The sequence below is a fragment of the Trachypithecus francoisi genome, unplaced genomic scaffold (assembly GCF_009764315.1).
Source record: "Trachypithecus francoisi isolate TF-2019V2 unplaced genomic scaffold, Tfra_2.0 Lachesis_group16, whole genome shotgun sequence".
NCBI lineage: Eukaryota > Metazoa > Chordata > Mammalia > Primates > Cercopithecidae > Trachypithecus > Trachypithecus francoisi.
The window spans coordinates 1,934,149-1,953,024 of NW_022681461.1; the positions used below are offsets into that span (position 1 = coordinate 1,934,149).

Here is an 18,876-nt window from a genome sequence, read left to right on the forward strand (position 1 = left end):
TAGTAGAGACAGGGTTTTGCCATGTTGGCCAGGCTGGTCTCAAACTCCTGGCCTCAAGTGATCTGCCTGCCTCAGGCTTCCAAAGTGTTGGGATTACAGTCGTGAGCTGCCATGCCCCGCCGAGATTTTTTTTTCTTTGACTCATGTTATTCAGAAGTATGTTTTCAATCTCCAAGTATTTGGGGATTTTTCCAGTTATTGCTCTCGAGTAGAATTCCACTGTGGTCTGGGAGCAGGCATGCTATGAGTTCTATGATTTTTCATTTGTTAAGGTATGTTTTAGGGTACAGAATACAGTCTATCTTGGTAAATGTTGCATGTGAGCTTGAGAAGAATGTGTGCTATTCTGCTATTGGATGAAGTAATGTGGAAATGTCAATTATAGTAATTTCGTGATGGTGCTATCGAGATCAATTATGTGCTGACTGATGTTCTGCCTGCTGGACCTATCCATTTCTGAGAGAGGGGTGTTGAAATCTCCACCTATAATAGTGGATTCATCCACTTCACTTTGTGGTTCTATCAGGTTTTACTCTGTTGTCAGGAGCATACACATTGAGAATTATTATGTCTTCAGGAGGAACTGACCCCTGACCCCTTCATCATTATGTAATGGCTCCTTTCATCCCTCCTGATAACTTTCCTTGCTCTGAACTTAGCTTTGTCTGAGATCACTATGACTATTCCCACTTTCTTTCTTTTTTTTTTTTTTTCTGAGACGGAGTCTGGCTCTGTCGCCCAGGCTGGAGTGAGTGGCGCGATCTCGGCTCACTGCAAGCTCCGCCTCCCGGGTTCCCGCCATTCTCCTGCCTCCGCCTCCCGAGTAGCTGGGACTACAGGTGCCCGCCACGTCGCCCGGCTAGTTTTTTGTATTTTTTAGTAGAGACGGGGTTTCACCGTGTTAGCCAGGATGGTCTCGATCTCCTGACCTCGTGATCTGCCCGCCTTGGCCTCGCAAAGTGCTGGGATTACAGGCGTGAGCCACCATACCCGGCAATAACAAAATATTTCTAATTCCCTCATCTTGTCTCTTGTATCTTTGCTGTCATTCACTTATATATAAGTGTGACTCACTTATATATAAGCATATGTAAGCATATCTATCTATATATAAATATATATACACACATAAGCACACAAAAACACACATACATTGTTGGTATTATTATTTTGAACTGTTATCTGTAAGATCAACTAAGAATAAGAAAAATAAGGCCAGGCGTGGTAGCTTACCCCTGTAATCCCAGCATTTTTGGAGGCTGAGGCAGGTGGATCACCTGAGGTCAGGAGTTCGAGACCAGCCTGGCAAATATGGTGAAACCCTGTCTCTACTAAAAATACAAAAATTAGCCAGGCTTGGTGGTAGACGCCTGTAATCCCAGCTACTCGGGAGGTTGAGGCAGGAGAATCACTTGAACCTGGGAGAAGGAGGTTGCAGTGAGCCGAGATCACGCCATTGCACTCCAGCATGGGCAACAAGAGGAAAACTCCATTTCAAAAAAAAAAAAGAAAGAAAAAGTATTTTACCTTCACCTACTTATTCTCCAGTGCCCTTCCTTTTTTAAATGTAGATCTGAGTTTCTAATCTGCTATCACTTTCCTTCTTTCTGAGAAACTTCTTTTAATATTTCTTGCATGACAGGTCTACTGGCGACAATGTCCCTCATTTTTTGTCTGAAGAATGTCTTTATCCTTCACTTTAGAAGGGTCATTTTTTTTCTTCTGTTAGAAAGTTATTGAAGGATAATTTTGCAGAGTACTGAATTCTAGGTTGGTGACTTTTTCCTCTTAACACGATTTCACTCTACTCTCTTCTTGCTTGTATGGTTTCTGAGGGGAAGTTGGATGTAATTCTTATTTTTGCTCTTCTATAGGTAAGGTGGTTTATTTCTCTCTGCCTTCTTTCAAGTTTTTTTTTTTTTTTTTTTTCCAGACACTCTCACTCTGTCACTTAGGCTGGAGTGCAGTGGTGCAATCTTGGCTCACTGCAACCTCTGCCTCTGGGTTCAAGCGATTCTTGTGTCTCACCCTCAAGTAGCGGGGATTACAGGCACATTCCACCGTGCCCAACTAATTTTTGTATTTTTGGTAGAGACGGGTTTTCACCACGTTGGCCAAGCTGGTCTTGAACTCCTGACCTCAGGTGATCTGTTCGCCATGGCTTCCCAAAGTGCTGGAATTACAGGTATGCACCACCACACCCAGCTAATTTTTCTCCTTTAAAGCCTTTAGTACATTAATCATAGTTTTTAAAACAATTATTGGTCTGATTAATTCCAACATTCTGGCCATATGTGAATCTGGTTCTAGTGCTCGTTGTCAAATTGTTTTTTGTCTTTTCATATGCCTTGTAATTCCTTCTTGGTAGTGGACATGATGTGCTGAGACGGGAAAAATGAAAGGTGTTCATTCTCATCTTCACCTGGAGTAGGCTGAGGAGGGGGAGGAGGAGGAGGAAGAGGAGGAGGAGGAGGAGGAGGAGAGGAGGAGGAGGAGGAGGAGGAGAAGGAGGGGTTGGTTTTGCTGTCTCAGGTGAGGCAGAGGTGGAAGAGGTGGCAGGGGAGGCAGGCACACTTGGTATAACTTTAATTGAAAAAAAATCTACATATAATTGGACCCGTGTAGTCTGAACCTATGTTGCTCAAGGGTCAATTGTATATAATTTTTGTGTAAGCCTGTGATTCAGCAGTTTTAAGTCTAAAATCAGCAAAGGTCACCTTTAGTACAAAAGCACAAATAGTTTAAATGAGAAATTACATTTTTATTGAATAAAAGCATTATACAAACATGAAAATATATGCAACTATTTGAATACATTTTTTTTGTAACTTTATATGCTTCATATAAAAGTATTGAGTTCAAAGCAGTATTGTACTTGCTATTAATTACCAAAATTCTGATTTTGCTATACTTTTCATCAGGATTTCTGGGACACTTCCCAACTAAACATATTAAGATTCCAGAAAAATAGGCCAGGCGTGGTGGCTCATACCTGTAATCCTAGCACTCTGGGAGGCTGAGGCAGGCGGATCACCTGAGGTCGGGAGTTCAAGACCAGCCTGATCAACATGGAGAAACCCCATCTCTACTAAAAATAGAGAATTAGCCGGGCGTGGTGGCACATGACTGTAATCCCAGCTACTTGGGAGGCTGAGGCAGGAGAATCGCTTGAACCCAGGAGGCAGAGGTTGTGGTGAGCCAAGATTGTGCCATTGCACTCCAGCCTGGGCAACAAGAGTGAAACTCCATTTCAAAAAAAACAAAAACGAAAAACAAACCTTATAGTTCCCTTTCAAAAAGCATACCGACCATATTTTAAATATATATCTTAAATATCTAAAACAAATTTTTTCTCCATAGCTCCCCCAGACCCCCGAAATCCTAGTGGAATGGATAGCAAGTATGTAGTTTGAGAAGGTGCTGTGGACACTGTGTATCAGATGTTTGGATTGCCACACCTACTCTGAGTAAAGCAGTTAGGATGGAAAGTGGACTGCGGCTTACATGATTTGCACTTTTGTGAAGGTTGTTATGTAGGCATAAAATTGTAGTACAATGTTTAAAGACCTTTTCCTGGCCCTACAATGTTAATCATGCTCATTATATAACAGTTGGGAAATACAGAAAAGTACAGAAAATAATAACACTGTAATTTTAACACAGAGATACCTACTGGGAACATTTTGGTGTTTATTGTCTTTTTCCTAAGCATACAAAAATACAAATATATACATATAAAAATGAAGTTACATTGTTGACAGAATTTGATATTTTGTCTTCTTCACTGAATACAATGGTGTTCTGCTGCTCTCCCATCCCTTTATATATTCATCAGAATTTACATTGCCAAAAAAATCTTTCATTGACTGAATATACCATAATGTAAAATAACTTAAATATTTATGATTTTATAGGTTTTATAGGTTTAAAGTTATATTTTGTATATTCATTTTTGTTATTTTGTATAAAACGTTAAAAGTTATAAAATGGAAGTATATATCACATTGTTGACAACTGATGCCTCCCAGCATGCAATTCAACTGCTTCAAGCTCCCTTTACGCTTCCCTAACTCCTCAAAGGCTGGGAAGTGGCAGCAGGTTCGACACTGCACGAGGATGTTGAAGGTCACATTCCAGAAGGACCAGCTGAAAGTGACTGATTGCATTTTAAGTCACACATGGATAACTGAAGGTCTGTTTGTAAAGTTCACATGCTGAACTCCTACAAGCTGTAAAACAGAGTTGATGGGTTTGTGATCCAACCTATTCCTATCGCGGTGTATAAAATGGATGTTGTTACCTAGAAGAGAATAAGAATAAAAGGCTGAGGCATAGTAAGTATTATTCATCAGATTTACTGCTTACTAAAATCAAGGAAGCTTTTCAACCTTTAATTAGTCCAAAGGGAAAAATTAATTACCTGGCATGCATTATATTCTCTATATAATGCCATAATAATTTTTAATCATGGTAATAAAGTATGACAAGGATTATGGTTAAATAAGAGTGATACTTGATGTTTTATGAGATCCAAGGGGAAAGATTTTTAAACTATAACCTTCTGTTAGGTTTTATTAAATATAATTAAATAAAATGTCCTGTCGGACGCGCAGAATATGGAACTCCCATAGATATCAAGCTGGAAAATCACATCTGTTTCTTAAATCTAATAACAGAATAAATATAATAAGGGAATAAATCACTCACTTCAAAAAATCCACTCCCAAATACTGATTTAACAGGCTATCTGTATTATAACCATAGCCCAAAAGAGGCTCTAAAATAAGGCCTTAAAAGACAGTCAGTTACAATACACTTAGATGTCCCCAATCCTTACATCTGTTCAAATACAGAGTTTATAATTTACAATCATCAATTTAACATCAATCATTTAAAATCAAAATCTAGTTTGTTTGATTCTTGAACTCAAGACAAGAATTTTAACTTAAACCATTACATATAAGTATCACATGAGGCATGTTTTCTTTCTTTTTTTTTTTTTTTTTTTTTTGAGATGGAGTCTAGCTCTGTCGCCCAGGCTGGAGTGCAGTGGCGTGATCTTGGCTCACTGCAACCTCTGCCTCCTAGGTTCAAGTGATTCTCTTGCCTCAGCCTCCCGAGTAGCTGGGACTACGGGCATGCACCACCATACCCAGCTAATTTTTGTATTTTTAGTAGAGATGGGGTTTCACCAGGTTGGCCAGGATGGTTTTGATCTCTTGACCTTGTGATCCACCCACCTCGGCCTCCCAAAGTGCTAGGATTACAGGCGTGAGCCATTGCGCTGGGCCATGAGGCATGTTTTCTAAGCACAGCTGGCCTTCTGCATCCATGGGTTCTGCATCCTCATTCAACAAACCATGGATTGAAAATATTCAGGAAGGAAAGGATAGCTGCATATGTGCTGAATATGTACAGACATTTTTTTCCTGGTCATTATTCCCTAAATAGTACAGTACAACAACTATTTACATTGCATTTGGTATTATAAGTAAACTAGAAGGCTGGGCGCCGTGGCTCAAGCCTGTAGTCTCAGCACTTTGGGAGGCCGAGATGGGCGGATCATGAGGTCAGGAGATCGAGACCATCCTGGCTAACACGGTGAAACCCCGTCTCTACTAAAAATACAAAAAACTAGCCAGGTGAGGTGGCGGGCGCCTGTAGTCCCAGCTACTTGGGAGGCTGAGGCAGGAGAATGGCGTAAACCTGGGAGGCGGAGCTTGCAGTGAGCTGAGATCGCGCCACTGCACTCCAGCCTGGGCAACAGAGCGAGACTCTGTCTCAAAAAAAAAAAAAAAAAAGTGAACTACAGATGATTTAAAGTGCAGGGGAGGACGTGCATAGGCTATATCCAAATACTACAGCATTTTATATAAGACACTTGAGCATCTCAGATTCTGGGATCGACTGCAGGTCCAGGAACCAGTTCCCCATGGATGCTGAGGGATGACTGTATTGTCCCAAGTTGGCACACAAATGATGTTCTCCATGTGCTCTTTATTTTTTACTTACTTATTTTTTGAGACAGCGTCTTGGTCTCTCGCCCAGGCTGGAGTGCAGTGGCATGATTTTGGCTCACTGCAACCTCCACCTCCCAGGTTCAAGTGATTCTCCTGCCTCAGCCTCGCAAGTAGCTGGAACTACAGGTGCGTGCCACCACTCCCGGCTAATTTTTTGTATTTTTAGTAAAGATGGGGTTTCACCATGTTAGTAAGGATTGTCTCCATCTCCTGACCTTGTGATCTGCCCGCTTCTGGCTCCCAAAGTGTTAGGATTACAGGATTGAGCCACCGTGCCCGGCCCATGTATTCTTTATTCTTACACAACACAAGATGTGGACAAATGATTCAGAGACATGGAAATAAGGGGCCCCTTTTGGGTCTGAGGATAGAAATAAGTTGTTCAGAAATATGGCTAATGTCATTCTGGGCTAATGCATAGGATTCATTCTCATTAATCAGGGCTTCTTTTTATAACTAATCTAACTGCTATAAATTCACGAGAGGGAGGGAAAGGGAGATTTTGGCTATAACGTTCCAGCTGCAAAAAGCCCAAAAGTCGTATTACTCAGTCAAAACCCTCCTTCTAAAAAATATGGTATTGGCTGGGCGTGGTGGCTCACACCTGTAATCCCAGCACTTTGGGAGGCAGAGGTTGGCAGATCACGAGGTCAAGTAATTGAGACCATTCTGGCCAACCTGGTGAAACCTTGTCTCTACTAAAAATACAAAAATTAGCTGGGTGTGGTGGTGGGTGCCTGTAGTCCCACCTACTCGGGAGGCTGAGGCAGGAAAATCGTTTGAACTTGGGAGGTAGCGGATGTAGTGAACCGAGATTGCACCACTGCACTCCAGCCTGGTGACAGAGCGAGGCTCCATCTCAAAAAAAAAAAAAGTATTTATGAAAATAAATATTACTTTTGTAACTCTTATAAGCTATGCTCATTAAGATGGACAGTTTTAAAGAGGAAGAAAAAGCAAAAAGATGATCTTACAGTATAGTGATTTAGGCTTTTGAACCCTGTCTGATACGGGTGTTTGTTCTTTGCTGCAATGCTGGAACACAGTACAGATCCAATCAGTTACAATACACTTAGATGTCCACAATCCTTACATCTGTTCAAACACTTAGCAGAGACGAGCCACAGTAATCTCAGGTGGTCCACACCCATCAATAAAGTTGTTAACAGTGTGTGGCGTATAGTTGGACCTCAATCCCATTCTTTTTTTCTTTTTTTGGAGAGGGAGTTTCCTTCTTGTCACCCAGGCTGGAGTGCAGTGGCACGATCTCGGCTCACTGCAACCTCCACCTCCCAGGTTCAAGTGATTCTCCTGCCTTAGCCTCCCAAGTAGCTGGGATGACAAGCATGCACCACCATGCCCGGTAATTTTTTGTATTTTTAGTAGAGATGGAGTTTCACCAAGTTAGCCAGGCTGGTCTCGAACTCCTGGCCTCAAGTGATCTACCCGTCTCGGCCTCCCAAAGTGTTGGGATTACAGGTGTGAGCCACCGTGCCCGGCCTCAGTGGGATGAGCTGTCCCTAGCACTGACTTACTTGCTGACACTGAGTAAGTCTCCTAGTTTTGTTAGGTATAAATAACTACATGAATTCTTTTCTTGACAAAAAAAGCGTGTGATGATTTCCTCTATTTGGAAATGGTCATCTCCACTGAACATTCCTAAATAGGGGATTATCAAGGCCATATAGAGATCACCAACCCACAGGTGATTGTGGGGAATCATCCAGGCACGGGATGATGGACACGCTCATCAAATGCATAAACATCAAAATACACGGAAGCCTTTGAAAACAAAAGATGCCCCTCTACAAAAGCATAGCATCCTGATTGTAATGCCAAGATGTCCATTTGTACAGGATGTCTGCTTTATGAAGAAAATGGTGGCCTCTCGGCCGGGCACAGTGGCTCACGCCTGTAATCCCAGCACTTTGGGAGGCAGAGGGAGGCAAATCACAAGGTCAGGAGTCGAGACTATCCTGGCTAACACGGTGAAACCCCATCTCTACTAAAAATACAAAAAATTAGCCGGGCATGGTGGCGGGCGCCTGTAGTCCCAGCTACTCGGGAGGCTGAGGCAGGAGAATGGCGTGAACCTGGGAGGCGGAGCTTGCAGTGAGCCGAGATCCGGCCACTGCACTCCAGCCTGGGCGACAGAGTGAGACTCTGCCTCAAAAAAAAAAAAAAAAGAAAAGAAAACAGCAGCCTCTGAACTTGTAAAAGGAACAAGACGTCTACTGCTGAACCTGGGCTTTGAATGCTTACCTGGACCTAAAATGAGGATTCCACCTTGCTGAGCTGGGTCTCCTTGAAAATCAAAGAGAGGGCCAGTCACTGCCCGCCACAGGCTCTGAAGGCTTCCTGAGAGTAGATTTGATTTTACGTGGGGGCTCTGTCCTGAAATGTTGAAAACTGTCTTTAGACGTCATTTTATATTCAATTTGATATTAAGAAGATAATGTATTTCTAGAAGACATTCTCTGTCTTCCTTCAAAGAATAGTTTCTCAACCTTTTACTATCACCTTTTTGGCTCAGATCATTCTCTGTCCTGTGCGACATAAGGTGTTTTGCAACATCATTGCCTTCTATACCCACTAAATACCAGTGGCACCGTTTACCAAGTTGTAAAAACCAAAAACATCTTCAGACAATGCCAAATGTCTCCCAGGGGAGAAAGGAGTCATGTCCCAGTTAAGAGCTACTGCTTTAAAGGAAAACGTGATGACAGACCCACATCATTTTCCGCCAAAGAAAAATGTCAACTATAGACTTCTCAAATTAGCAGTGCTTTCCATTTTAATTCCCCGTTTATACTCTGTTTAGTCTCTCACTTATTAATAGGCAGCTACTGTCCTTTTCAAGAGACATTGTGACACAGACTGTTACGTGTTGGTCAAAACCTGTTTCCTCTTTCTGGGCCCACAGCTAAAGTATATTTTCCAGTCTTAGTTGCAGTTAGGCAAGGTATGTGACTACGTCATAAACAATGAATGAAATGATCTGTGCTGCTTCCAGGCCAAGCTCCTCCCACAAGTGATTCTCATGTTCCTTCTACATTCTTGGAAGGCTTGAGTTGAACATGGCAAAGCACAAGGTGGAAGGTGCCTGGATCCCGGAACTGCTGCTCAAGAGGAAGAGCCTCCAAATAGAAAAACCGTTCTTGAAATTTAAGATAAAAAGAAATAACCTCCTACCATGTCATGCTACTGAGACATGGGGGTTTAGCTGTGACAACAGCCACTGTAGCTACCTCTTCACTTCTCCTTGGCTGTCAGTTTTCTATTTCTGTTCTCACAGTGGCTGATACTTAATTTCCACTTCGTTTGAGCAAAGAAACTCAGTCTCTTTACTCTCCTTGTAATTAATTTTTCTCCTATCCCTGCCATTTATGTCTGTCTTTCAGCTTCTTATTTTAATGACTATGCAGCCTTTGGCCTGCCTCATTTCCTAATATTTCCAAATATCTATTATCTCCCTTCATCTCTTCAACTCTTTGATTTCATGTTTACATTATAATGAGCATTTATCTTACCAAGAAACAAATACGGGCTCACTAGCATAGACTTGAGACCAGTAAAAGATTAAGTTTTACTTTGTTTTTATTTTTTATTTTATTTATTTTTTTTTTTTTACTTTGTTTTTTAAGAGACAGGGTCATGCTCTGTTGCTCAGTCTGGAGTGCAGTGGCACCATCATAGCTCAATGCAGCCTCCAACTCCTGGGCTCAGGCGATCCTCCCCCTTCGGCTTCCTAAGTAGCTGCGACCACTGGTTCATGCCACCAATCCTGGCTAATTAAAAAATTTTCTTTTGTAGAGATGGGGTCTCACTTTGTTGACCAGGCTGGTCTCAAATTCCTGGCCTCAAGAGATCCTCCCACCTCTGCCTCCCAAAGTGCTGGGATGACAAGTGTGAGCCACTGTGCCTGGCCTTGAATTTTACTATCTTATAGGATTCTATATGTGAAATAAATGTTCAGAAATCCAAACTCTCTCCTTATTTTTTAAAATTCAAAAAAATTGAGACAGAGCCTCAATCGTCACCCAGGCTGGAGTGCAGTGGCACGATCACGGCTCACTGCAGCCTCAACCTCCCAGACTGCAATCAATTCTCCCGCCTCAGCCTCCCACATAGCAGGGAGTACAGGCACACACCACCCACACAGCAGGGAGTACAGGCACGCACCACCCACACAGCAGGGAGTACAGGCACGCACCACCCACACAGCAGGGAGTACAGGCACGCACCACCCGCACAGCAGGGAGTACAGGCACGCACCACGTGCAGCTAATTTTTGTACTTTTCGTAGAGACAGGGTTTCGCCATGTTGCCCAGGCTGGTCTCGAATTCCTACACTCAAGAAGTCCTCCCACCTCGGCCTCCCAAAGTGCTAGGAATGCAGGTGTGAGCCACCACACCCAGCCCAAACTCTCTTCTTAGGTTCAAAGAAGGGGTCAGTTAATATTCCAGAAATTTTAGAAATTCAACTTGAGGCCGGGCGCGGTGGCTCAAGCCTGTAATCCCAGCACTTTGGGAGGCCGAGACGGGCGGATCACGAGGTCAGGAGATCGAGACCATCCTGGCTAATACACTGAAACCCCGTCTCTACTAAAAATACAAAAACTAGCCGGGCGAGGTGGCTGGCGCCTGTAGTCCCAGCTACTCAGGAGGCTGAGGCAGGAGAATGGCGTAAACCCGGGAGGCAGAGCTTGCAGTGAGCTGAGATCTGGCCACTGCACTCCAGTCCGGGCGACAGAGTGAGACTCCGTCTCAAAAAAAAAAAAAAAAAAAAAAAGAAATTCAACTTGAGATTCCATAGCTTAGAACTAAGTAATCTTTGTTGTCAAGCACAATCTAGTTTTGCCAGTTTGAATTTAATTCTTATGTGTCAAACTTCGTTTTTCAGTCTTCTATAAACCCAGTACTGCCTTGTATGTAATGGCTTCATTTTCTTATTCTTCATCTTTATAAAATAGGTACCATTAATTTTAAATTATAATTGTACATTTTTAGTGCCTTAGTTTTTCAAGTAAGACTATTCTGAGACTGACTTTGAGATTTATGCTTTATGTTTTTCTAGGGAGAAACCTTAAAAAAATTATTTTATGAGAACCTAATATTTTGTTTGGCAATGCAGTCCTTTAACACAGGTCGAAGTAGTGAAGATTTGAATACACCCTCTCTTATAATTACAAGCATATATTCAACTTAGTATTCATCTATTTACTTTGCAATTCCATATCTTTACTGTGGCAATGAATAGTGAGGTGCAACTAAAGTGAAACTCAACAATTTATATCTAAAGTGCTAATTTTTTTTTTTGAGACAGAGTCTCGCTCTTGTTGCCCAGACAAGAGTGCAATGGCATAATCTCGGCTCACCGCAACCTCCGCCTTCCGGGGTCAAGCAATTCTCCTGCCTCAGTCTCCTGAGTAGCTGGGATTACAGATGTGTACCACCATACCCGGCTAATTTTGTATTTTTAGTAGAGATGGGGTTTCTCCATGTTGGTCAGGCTGGTCACGAACTCCCGACCTCAGGTGATCCACCCGCCTTGGCCTCCCAAAGTCCTGGGATTACAGGCATGAGCCACTGTGCCCAGCCCTAAGGTGCTAAATAATTAAACAGACCTTACACATGCTGAGACTCTATTACAGCACATAAAAACTGTGTACCAAAAAGTAAGGTTCACGATCTGTACTGCTATGATTTCCTATACTAAAGAGAGAGAAACAAGCAGACTCTGTGTTTATGCTGGATCATCATGAGTTCTGATCAAGTTTAGATCTTTTTCTTTTTTTTTTTTTTTTTTTGAGACGGAGTCTTGCTGTGTCGCCTGGGCTGGAGTGCAGTGGCCAGATCTCAGCTCACTGCAAGCTCCGCTGCCTCCCGGGTTCACGCCATTCTCTTGCCTCAGCCTCCCAAGTAGCTGGGACTACAGGCACTCGCCACCTCGCCCGGCTAGTTTTTTTTTTGTATTTTTTAGTAGAGACGGAGTTTCACCATGTTAGCCAGGATGGTCTCGATCTCCTGACCTTGTGATCCGCCCGTCTCGGCCTCCCAAAGTGCTGGGATTACAGGCTTGAGCCACTGCGCCCGGCCCTTTTTTTTTTTTTTTTTTTGAGACGGAGTCTCGCTATGTTGCCCAGGCTGGAGTGCAGTGGCCGGATCTCAGCTCACTGCAAGCTCTGCCTCCGGGTTTACGCCATTCTCCTGCCTCAGCCTCCCGAGTAGCTGGGACTACAGGCGCCTGCCACCTCGCCCGGCTAGTTTTTTGTATTTTTTAGTAGAGACGGGGTTTCACCGTGTTAGCCAGGATGGTCTCGATCTCCTGACCTCGTGATCCGCCCGTCTCGGCCTCCCAAAGTGCTGGGATTATAGGCTTGAGCCACTGCACCCGGCCAGGTCTTTTTCTTTAAACACATCAATAAAGGAGCCGGGCACGGTGGTTCATGCCTGTAACTCCAGCACTTTGGATCATCTGAGGTCGGGAGTTTGAGACCAGCCTGACCAACATGGAGGAAGCCGTCTCTACTAAAAATACAAAATTAGTAGGGCATGGTGGCGCATGCCTGTAATCCCAGCTACTCAGGAGGCTGAAGCAGGAGAATCGCTTGAACCCGGGAAGCAGACATTGCAGTGAGCCAAGATCACACCATTGCACTCCAGCCTGGGCAACAAGAGTGAAACTCTGTCTCATAAAACAAAAAAACAAACAAAAAACATCAATAAAGGTATCATGCACCTCTGCCTCACAAACAGCTCCCAGACCCATCTCCTCCTCTCTATCCCCTCTTGAGGCCTTGCCATTTTTTTCTAGCTTATACCTGCCCTACAACCCTGTCACGAATATCACTGGCTCTGGTTTGGCCAGCACTAATCCCTGCTTCACATGGGTTATATGACTGTCTCACTTTTCTGCTTCAAACACTTGTATAATTCCCCAACTGCTTCAGAATAAATCCAAACTCCTTGGCACGTTACCCCAGGTTCAACATGAACTGGCTATAACTTACCCTTGGCTCACACCAATTCCCCTAGCTGGGTCTTACACTCCGGACAGAGGCAGGGACCTGTATTTTTCTGAAGGAGTCACGTTTTCTCATGCCTTTGTGCTTTTGCACATGCTACTTTCTGTCTAGCGTGCCCTTCCCCACCCTCACTTCACCCAGCTAACTCCTTTTACAGTGAGCTGAGACCATCTCCTCTGAGAAGCCCGCCCAGATCCTTCTCCACTTCAATTGCTGACAAAGGTATTTCTAGTCAGGAATGCCTCCCTCCATCACTGGCCCTTAGATGGCATTGTGATTAGCTGTGTCTCTCTCCCAGAGTAGATGATGAGTCTGCATGGTGGGGACTAGGTATTTTACCACTGTCCTCCTGGGAGCATCCAACACAGTGGGTATCAGACAAGACGTCAATAATATTTCTTCAAAATGATTGATTTTTGTTTGAGTTGAGTTCTCTCATCTGGCATTTCAGAAACACACATAACCAGTGCAACTCAAGTTCTCTTATCTGGCATTTCAGAAACACACATAATCAGTGCAACTCAAGTTTTCTAAGCTCTATTAATTACAAGGAACTGTGGCAAGGGCAGAGAACATAATGTAAGGATGAATAAACATGAAACTCTTCAACTAACTATACTCTCTGGTCCCCTTAAATGCAATAATAGAGCATATAATGAAGTGCACACACACACGATCTTTATGAAAATCATTTCTGTTTTCACAAAAATGGAACCACATTGAAAACACTTCTGCAGCTTATTTCCATTGAACAGTGCTTTGCTAACAGCCTTCCATGTCATTACACCCAGAAAATGAATCTTCTGGAGCCTGGTGTATCTGGATCACTTATTAGAATAATAAAAAGCAGCCCGAGGCTGGGCTCAGTGGCTCAGGCCTGGAATCCCAGCACTTTGGGAGGCCGAGGCAGGTCAGGAGTTCGAGACCAGCCTGGCAAACATGGTGAAACCCTATCTCTACTAAAAATACAAAAAATTAGCTGGGCGTAGTGGCAGGCGCCTGTAAACCCAGCTACTCAGGAGGCTGAAGCAGGAGAATCATTTGAACCCGGGAAGTGGAGGTTGCAGTGAGCTGAGATTGCGCCACTGCACTCCAGCCAGGGCAACAGAGAGAGACTCCATCTCAAAAAAAAAAAAAAGGGGGGGGGCTGATTTATGAATTGACCATGTTTCCCTATGCATATATACACAAATATGAAAATACACCACGAGTGTTTTCTATTTGAGACACGTTATGTCTTACCTGAGGAGGCAATTTCTTCACCTCTTTTCATTCCCAATCTTTTATAAATTTCTCTTTCAGGATCGACATAGATTTCATGAGAATATCCAGTCAGTTTGCAAAAAGGCTGAAAAGAGAAAATGGCTAGAATTTTTACAAGAACAAATGAGAGAAAAGTAACGATACTCTAACTTCAGCCAATTTAGCCTACATTTAGTGGTTTAAAGAATGTAATTTTTATGTCAGAAAAAGATTTCATTCATTAGTCTCCCAATGTACTAGATATTTACCTCAATATGATGGTAGGATGACTGTCCAATCACTATAAGGGTGACATTTGCTTCCTTAGGAGGAAAAAAAGGACATGTATATATCATTAGAAATTACGCACATTTTATACAACATCCCTTAACCCAACTCTTCTGTTTCATTCTAATGCCACCTATAGGCTTCTAGAGGAATGGAATAAACAGCAAAACTGTGTGAGTTAATGCAAAGATACGTATGGTAAAATATTAATTCAGATGTTTCTTTTGCTAAGTAGGAATTTCAAGACTTACATGTAAGACCTAAAACTACAAAACTACTAGAAGAAAACTACAAAACCGCCATGACATGGGTATAAACCATCATTTCTAGAATATGACCTCAAAAATACAGAAAACAAAAAGCAAAAATAGACAAATGGGACTATATCAAACTAAAAAGCTTCTGCACAGCCAAGGAAACAATCAACAAAGAGACACCTCACAGATTGAGAGAAAATATCTGCAAACTACACATCTGATAAGGGGCAAATTTCCAAAGTGTAAAAGAAACTCAAACAACTTTGCAAGAAAACAACATAGCCTGATTAAAAAATGGACAAAGGGCTGAGCATGGCGGCTCACGCCTGTAATCCCAGCACTTTGGGAGGTCAAGGCAGGTGGATCACCTGAGGTCAGGAGATCGAGACCAGCCTGACCAACATGGCGAAACCCTGTCTCTACTAAAATTACAAAAATTAGCTGGGTGTGGTGGCACGTGCCTGTAATCCCAGCTACTCTGGAGGCTGAAGCAGGAGAATCACTTGACCCTAGGAGGCAAAGGCTGCAGCAAGCCAAGACTGGGCCACTGCTCTCCAGCCTGGGGGCTGAGGGAGACTCCGCCTCAAAAAAAAAAAAAAAAAGGACAAAGGATATGAATAGCTCTCGAAAGACATACAAATGGCCAAGAGATATATGAAAAGATGCTCAAAATCACTATTCATCAGGGAAATACAAATTCAAACTACAATGAGATATAACCTCACACTTGTTAAACGGCTATCAATAAGATGCAAGGTAAGTGTTTGGTGAGGATGTGGAGAAAAAGGAACTTTTGTACACTGTTGTTAGGAACGTAAATTAGTACAGCCATTATGGAAAACAGTCTGGAAGTTACTAAAAAATCAAAAATAGAACTATAATATGATTCAGCAATCCCACTACTGGGCATTTATCCAAAGGAAATGAAATCAGTATGTTGAAGAGATATCTCCACTCCCATGTTTTATTACAGCATGATTCACAATAGCCAAGATATAGAAGCAACCTCAGTGTTCAACAATGGATAAATATAAAGAAAATGCGGTATAGGCTGGGCGCAGTGGCTCACGCCTGTAATCTTAGCACTTTGGGAGGCCCAGGCAGGTGGATGGGTCAGGAGTTCGAGACCAGTTTGACTGACATGGAGAAACCCCATCTCTGCTAAAAACACAAAATTAGCGGGGCATGGAGGCGCATGCCTCTAATCCCAGTTACTGGGGAGGCTGAGGCAGGAGAAATGCTTGAACCCGGGAGGTGGAGGTTGCAGTGAGCCCAGATCGTGCCATTGCACTCCAGCCTGGGTGACAAGAGCGAAAACTCCATCTCAAAAAAAAAAAAAAAAAGAAGAAAGAAAATGTGGTATCACAATGTAGTATTATTTAGTCATAAAAAAGACATTTTTCTGTTATTTGCGACAACACTGGATGTACCTGGAAGACATCATGTAAGTGAAATAAGCCAGGCACAGGAAGAAAAATACCACATGATCTCACTTAGCTATGGAAACGAAAAAAGTAGAGTGGAATGATGGTTACCAGAGACTGGTTACTCAGGGATGAGGAGAAGGGAGATGATCCAAGGGTACAAAGTTTCAGTTAAACAAGAGGAATAATTTTTGGAGACCTGCTGCACAGCATGGTGACTATAGTTAATAATGTATACTTCAAAATTGCTAAAAGAGTAGTTTTTACACGTTGTCATCACACAAAAAAAACTAAAATCACTATCTGACATGATGCGTATATTATCTCAATTTAATCATTCCACAAAAGTAAATGCCTATCAAAATATTACACTGTATCCCATAAACATATAAAATTATATATGTCAATTTTAAAAAAGAGAATAAAAGAATACGCAGACGAACAGTCAAAACACTGTTTTCGAAATGATATAGTCAATAATTCTCTACATTCTTCCCAAAGACATGCTTTTAAAACTAGGCACAGTTATTTAATCAATGTTATTTTTTCACATCCTAATTGATAAGGTCTGCTGAAAAAACATCTGTTTTATAAAGGCTGCCCAATGCCTTCCCTCAAAAAGCTCACTTGGGCATAAACTTATCTGTGCCTGAAGAAAAACAAGTATGTGGCTGTGCTAGGGAACATGGAACTTGCAGCCTATTAACATAAACATTTGCACCTTTACGATATATTAGAATTTTCCCATAATGAGCAGTTATTTGGAGTGCAACAAAATTAAAGGGAAGAAAATATCAACCATTTCCAGCATTTGTTTTAGGGCATTAGCAGTCAACATTTGAGAACAGGCGCTAGGTTACCAGGCAACACTACAATTGTTAGTACGTTCACCCCCAGGCAGCACCCAGTGAGTCAGGGCAGAAATAGATCGCTGACGTCTCTTCCTTTGGAGGGGCGAGGGTGGAGAGAGGTGCGGGGAGGGCAATCCGGGTTGCAAGTGCCGCGCGGGCCCGCGTCCTCCCCCGCCCCGCTCGCAAGGTCTGCAGAAGCCTGCACTGGGCCGCCCACGCTCAGAAACTCACTTGTAAGAAACTCTTGGGGATTTTGGCCAGATCCTCTACGTATTCCTTGCAGATGTAACACAGGAAATGCTGAAAGCCAATTCGGCAGAAAGGGCAAGTTAGTAACGCAGCACCCGCGGGCCCCGAAAGAGCCCGGTACTTCGCCGTGCGTGACGCGACTAAAGGCGACGCCCGCGGGGCCGGGACCGGCGGCCCGGGCGTCCGGCGCGTGGGAAGCGGGCCTCGCCCTCGTCCTGCCCCGCCCTAGTTGGGAAGCGGCGGCGGCGGCTGGGGAGGCTGCCTTCCCGTTTCAGTCCTAAGAAGCAGGAGGCGCAGCTCGCATCCCACAGCCTGCCCGGGACCCCGGGCCGCGCCTCCCTCCCAGCCGCGCCACCGGCTCACCCGCACGAACACCACCACGGCGCGGCGCTCCCGGAACAGCGCTCCGAAAGGTACCCGCTGCCCGCGGGCGTCCAGCACCGGCAGCTCGGCCACGGCGGCCGCCAGGGGCTGCCCACGGTCGGGGCCGCTCGGGGCCGGGACCGGGGCGGTGCCGCCGCTAACCTGCCGCGTGACCGGGGCGGGCGCGGCCATGACGCGGGGCGGCCCAGGGCCTGGGTCCGCTCTGCCAGCGCGGGGCGGGGCGCGCAGAGGCGGGGCGCGGAGGGCGGGGCGGGGCGGGGCGCGCAGGGGCGGGGCGCGGCGGGCGGGGCGGGGCGTTCAGAGGCGGGGCGCGGAGGGCGGGGCGCGCAGGGGCGGGGCGCGGAGGGTGGGACGGGGCGTTCAGGGGCGGGGGGCGGGGGGCGGAGGGCGGGGCGCGGAGGGCGGGGCGGGGCGTGCAGAGGCGGGACCTGGCAAGCCCCAGTTTCCGCCGCGCTGCGCCGGCCTGGGAGCTGCCGGAGTGAACCCCGCGGGCGGTTCTGACTCTGCTGTCTGGGTAGGGGACAGAGAGAGAACGTAAGGTCCGTCCAGGGCGAGCAAACGTTATTGAGGAAGAAAGCCGCCCGCGCCCTCCGTAGCCACCTGAGCGGAGGTTCTCACCTATTCGAGAACTAGTGGGTATGTGTGAGAAGGTGGGCTAGGGCTGGGCCCACCTTTTGTAGACACACAGGCCGGACCTGTAGTCCTAGCGACTTGGGAGGCCGAGGCGGGAGGATAACTTGAGGGCAGGAGTTCAAGACCAGTCTGGGTAGGTAACAGAGGGCAACACCATCTCCGTTTTTTAAAAAGATAAATAATAATAATTTTTAAAAGGTGAGCTGGGAGGGATGAGTATGATGAAGTTAGATGGCCTAGCAGCTGTTTTGTAGAAATCACACACTTCCAGTTCAGTTTCTCCTGGGGTGGGTAGGCAGGCATAGGGAAATCTGGGGATCTCAGCCTTTGTGAGACCAAACTGGCCCTGGATTTAGAGGTTTGTCTTTCTCGGGTTTCTCATGGGTGCTAACCGTGTGCCCAAGATTTCCAGAGCAGGACCAGGTAACATTCAGGCTCTTTGTCTTCATAAGCTTACTCACCCTTGTGTATGGATTTGGAGTTCAGAAAGTACATCCTTT

General features: G+C 44.6%; 1 protein-coding gene across 2 annotated transcripts; it reads right to left on the bottom strand.

The window, feature by feature from the left end:
* Positions 1 to 2,740: 2,740 nt before the first annotated feature.
* PRXL2C (peroxiredoxin like 2C) lies at positions 2,741 to 17,985 on the bottom strand. Of its 2 annotated transcripts, XM_033236672.1 has the most exons (6): positions 17,723 to 17,982; positions 17,342 to 17,410; positions 14,560 to 14,613; positions 14,291 to 14,396; positions 8,283 to 8,414; positions 2,741 to 4,300 (listed from the first exon to the last, which is right to left on the bottom strand). In XM_033236672.1, the coding sequence occupies exons 1-6, from the start codon at positions 17,912 to 17,914 to the stop codon at positions 4,173 to 4,175; spliced, it is 681 nt and encodes a 226-aa protein (XP_033092563.1). In that variant the 5' UTR covers positions 17,915 to 17,982; the 3' UTR covers positions 2,741 to 4,172. The 2 variants fall into 2 exon arrangements, with proteins under 2 accessions (XP_033092563.1, XP_033092564.1); XM_033236673.1 differs by lacking the exon at positions 8,283 to 8,414 and having other exon boundaries at positions 17,723 to 17,985.
* Positions 17,986 to 18,876: the final 891 nt, after the last annotated feature.

Coding starts and splice junctions, on each gene's coding strand:
- PRXL2C (XM_033236672.1), bottom strand. CDS start 17,914: ATGGCCGCGCCCGCCCCGGTCACGCGGCAGGTTAGCGGCGGCACCGCC. Junction 14,397..14,559: donor CATCCTACCATCATATTGAG/GTAAATATCTAG, acceptor TTCTCTTTTCAG/CCTTTTTGCAAACTGACTGG. Junction 8,415..14,290: donor TGAAGAAATTGCCTCCTCAG/GTAAGACATAAC, acceptor TCAACATTTCAG/GACAGAGCCCCCACGTAAAA.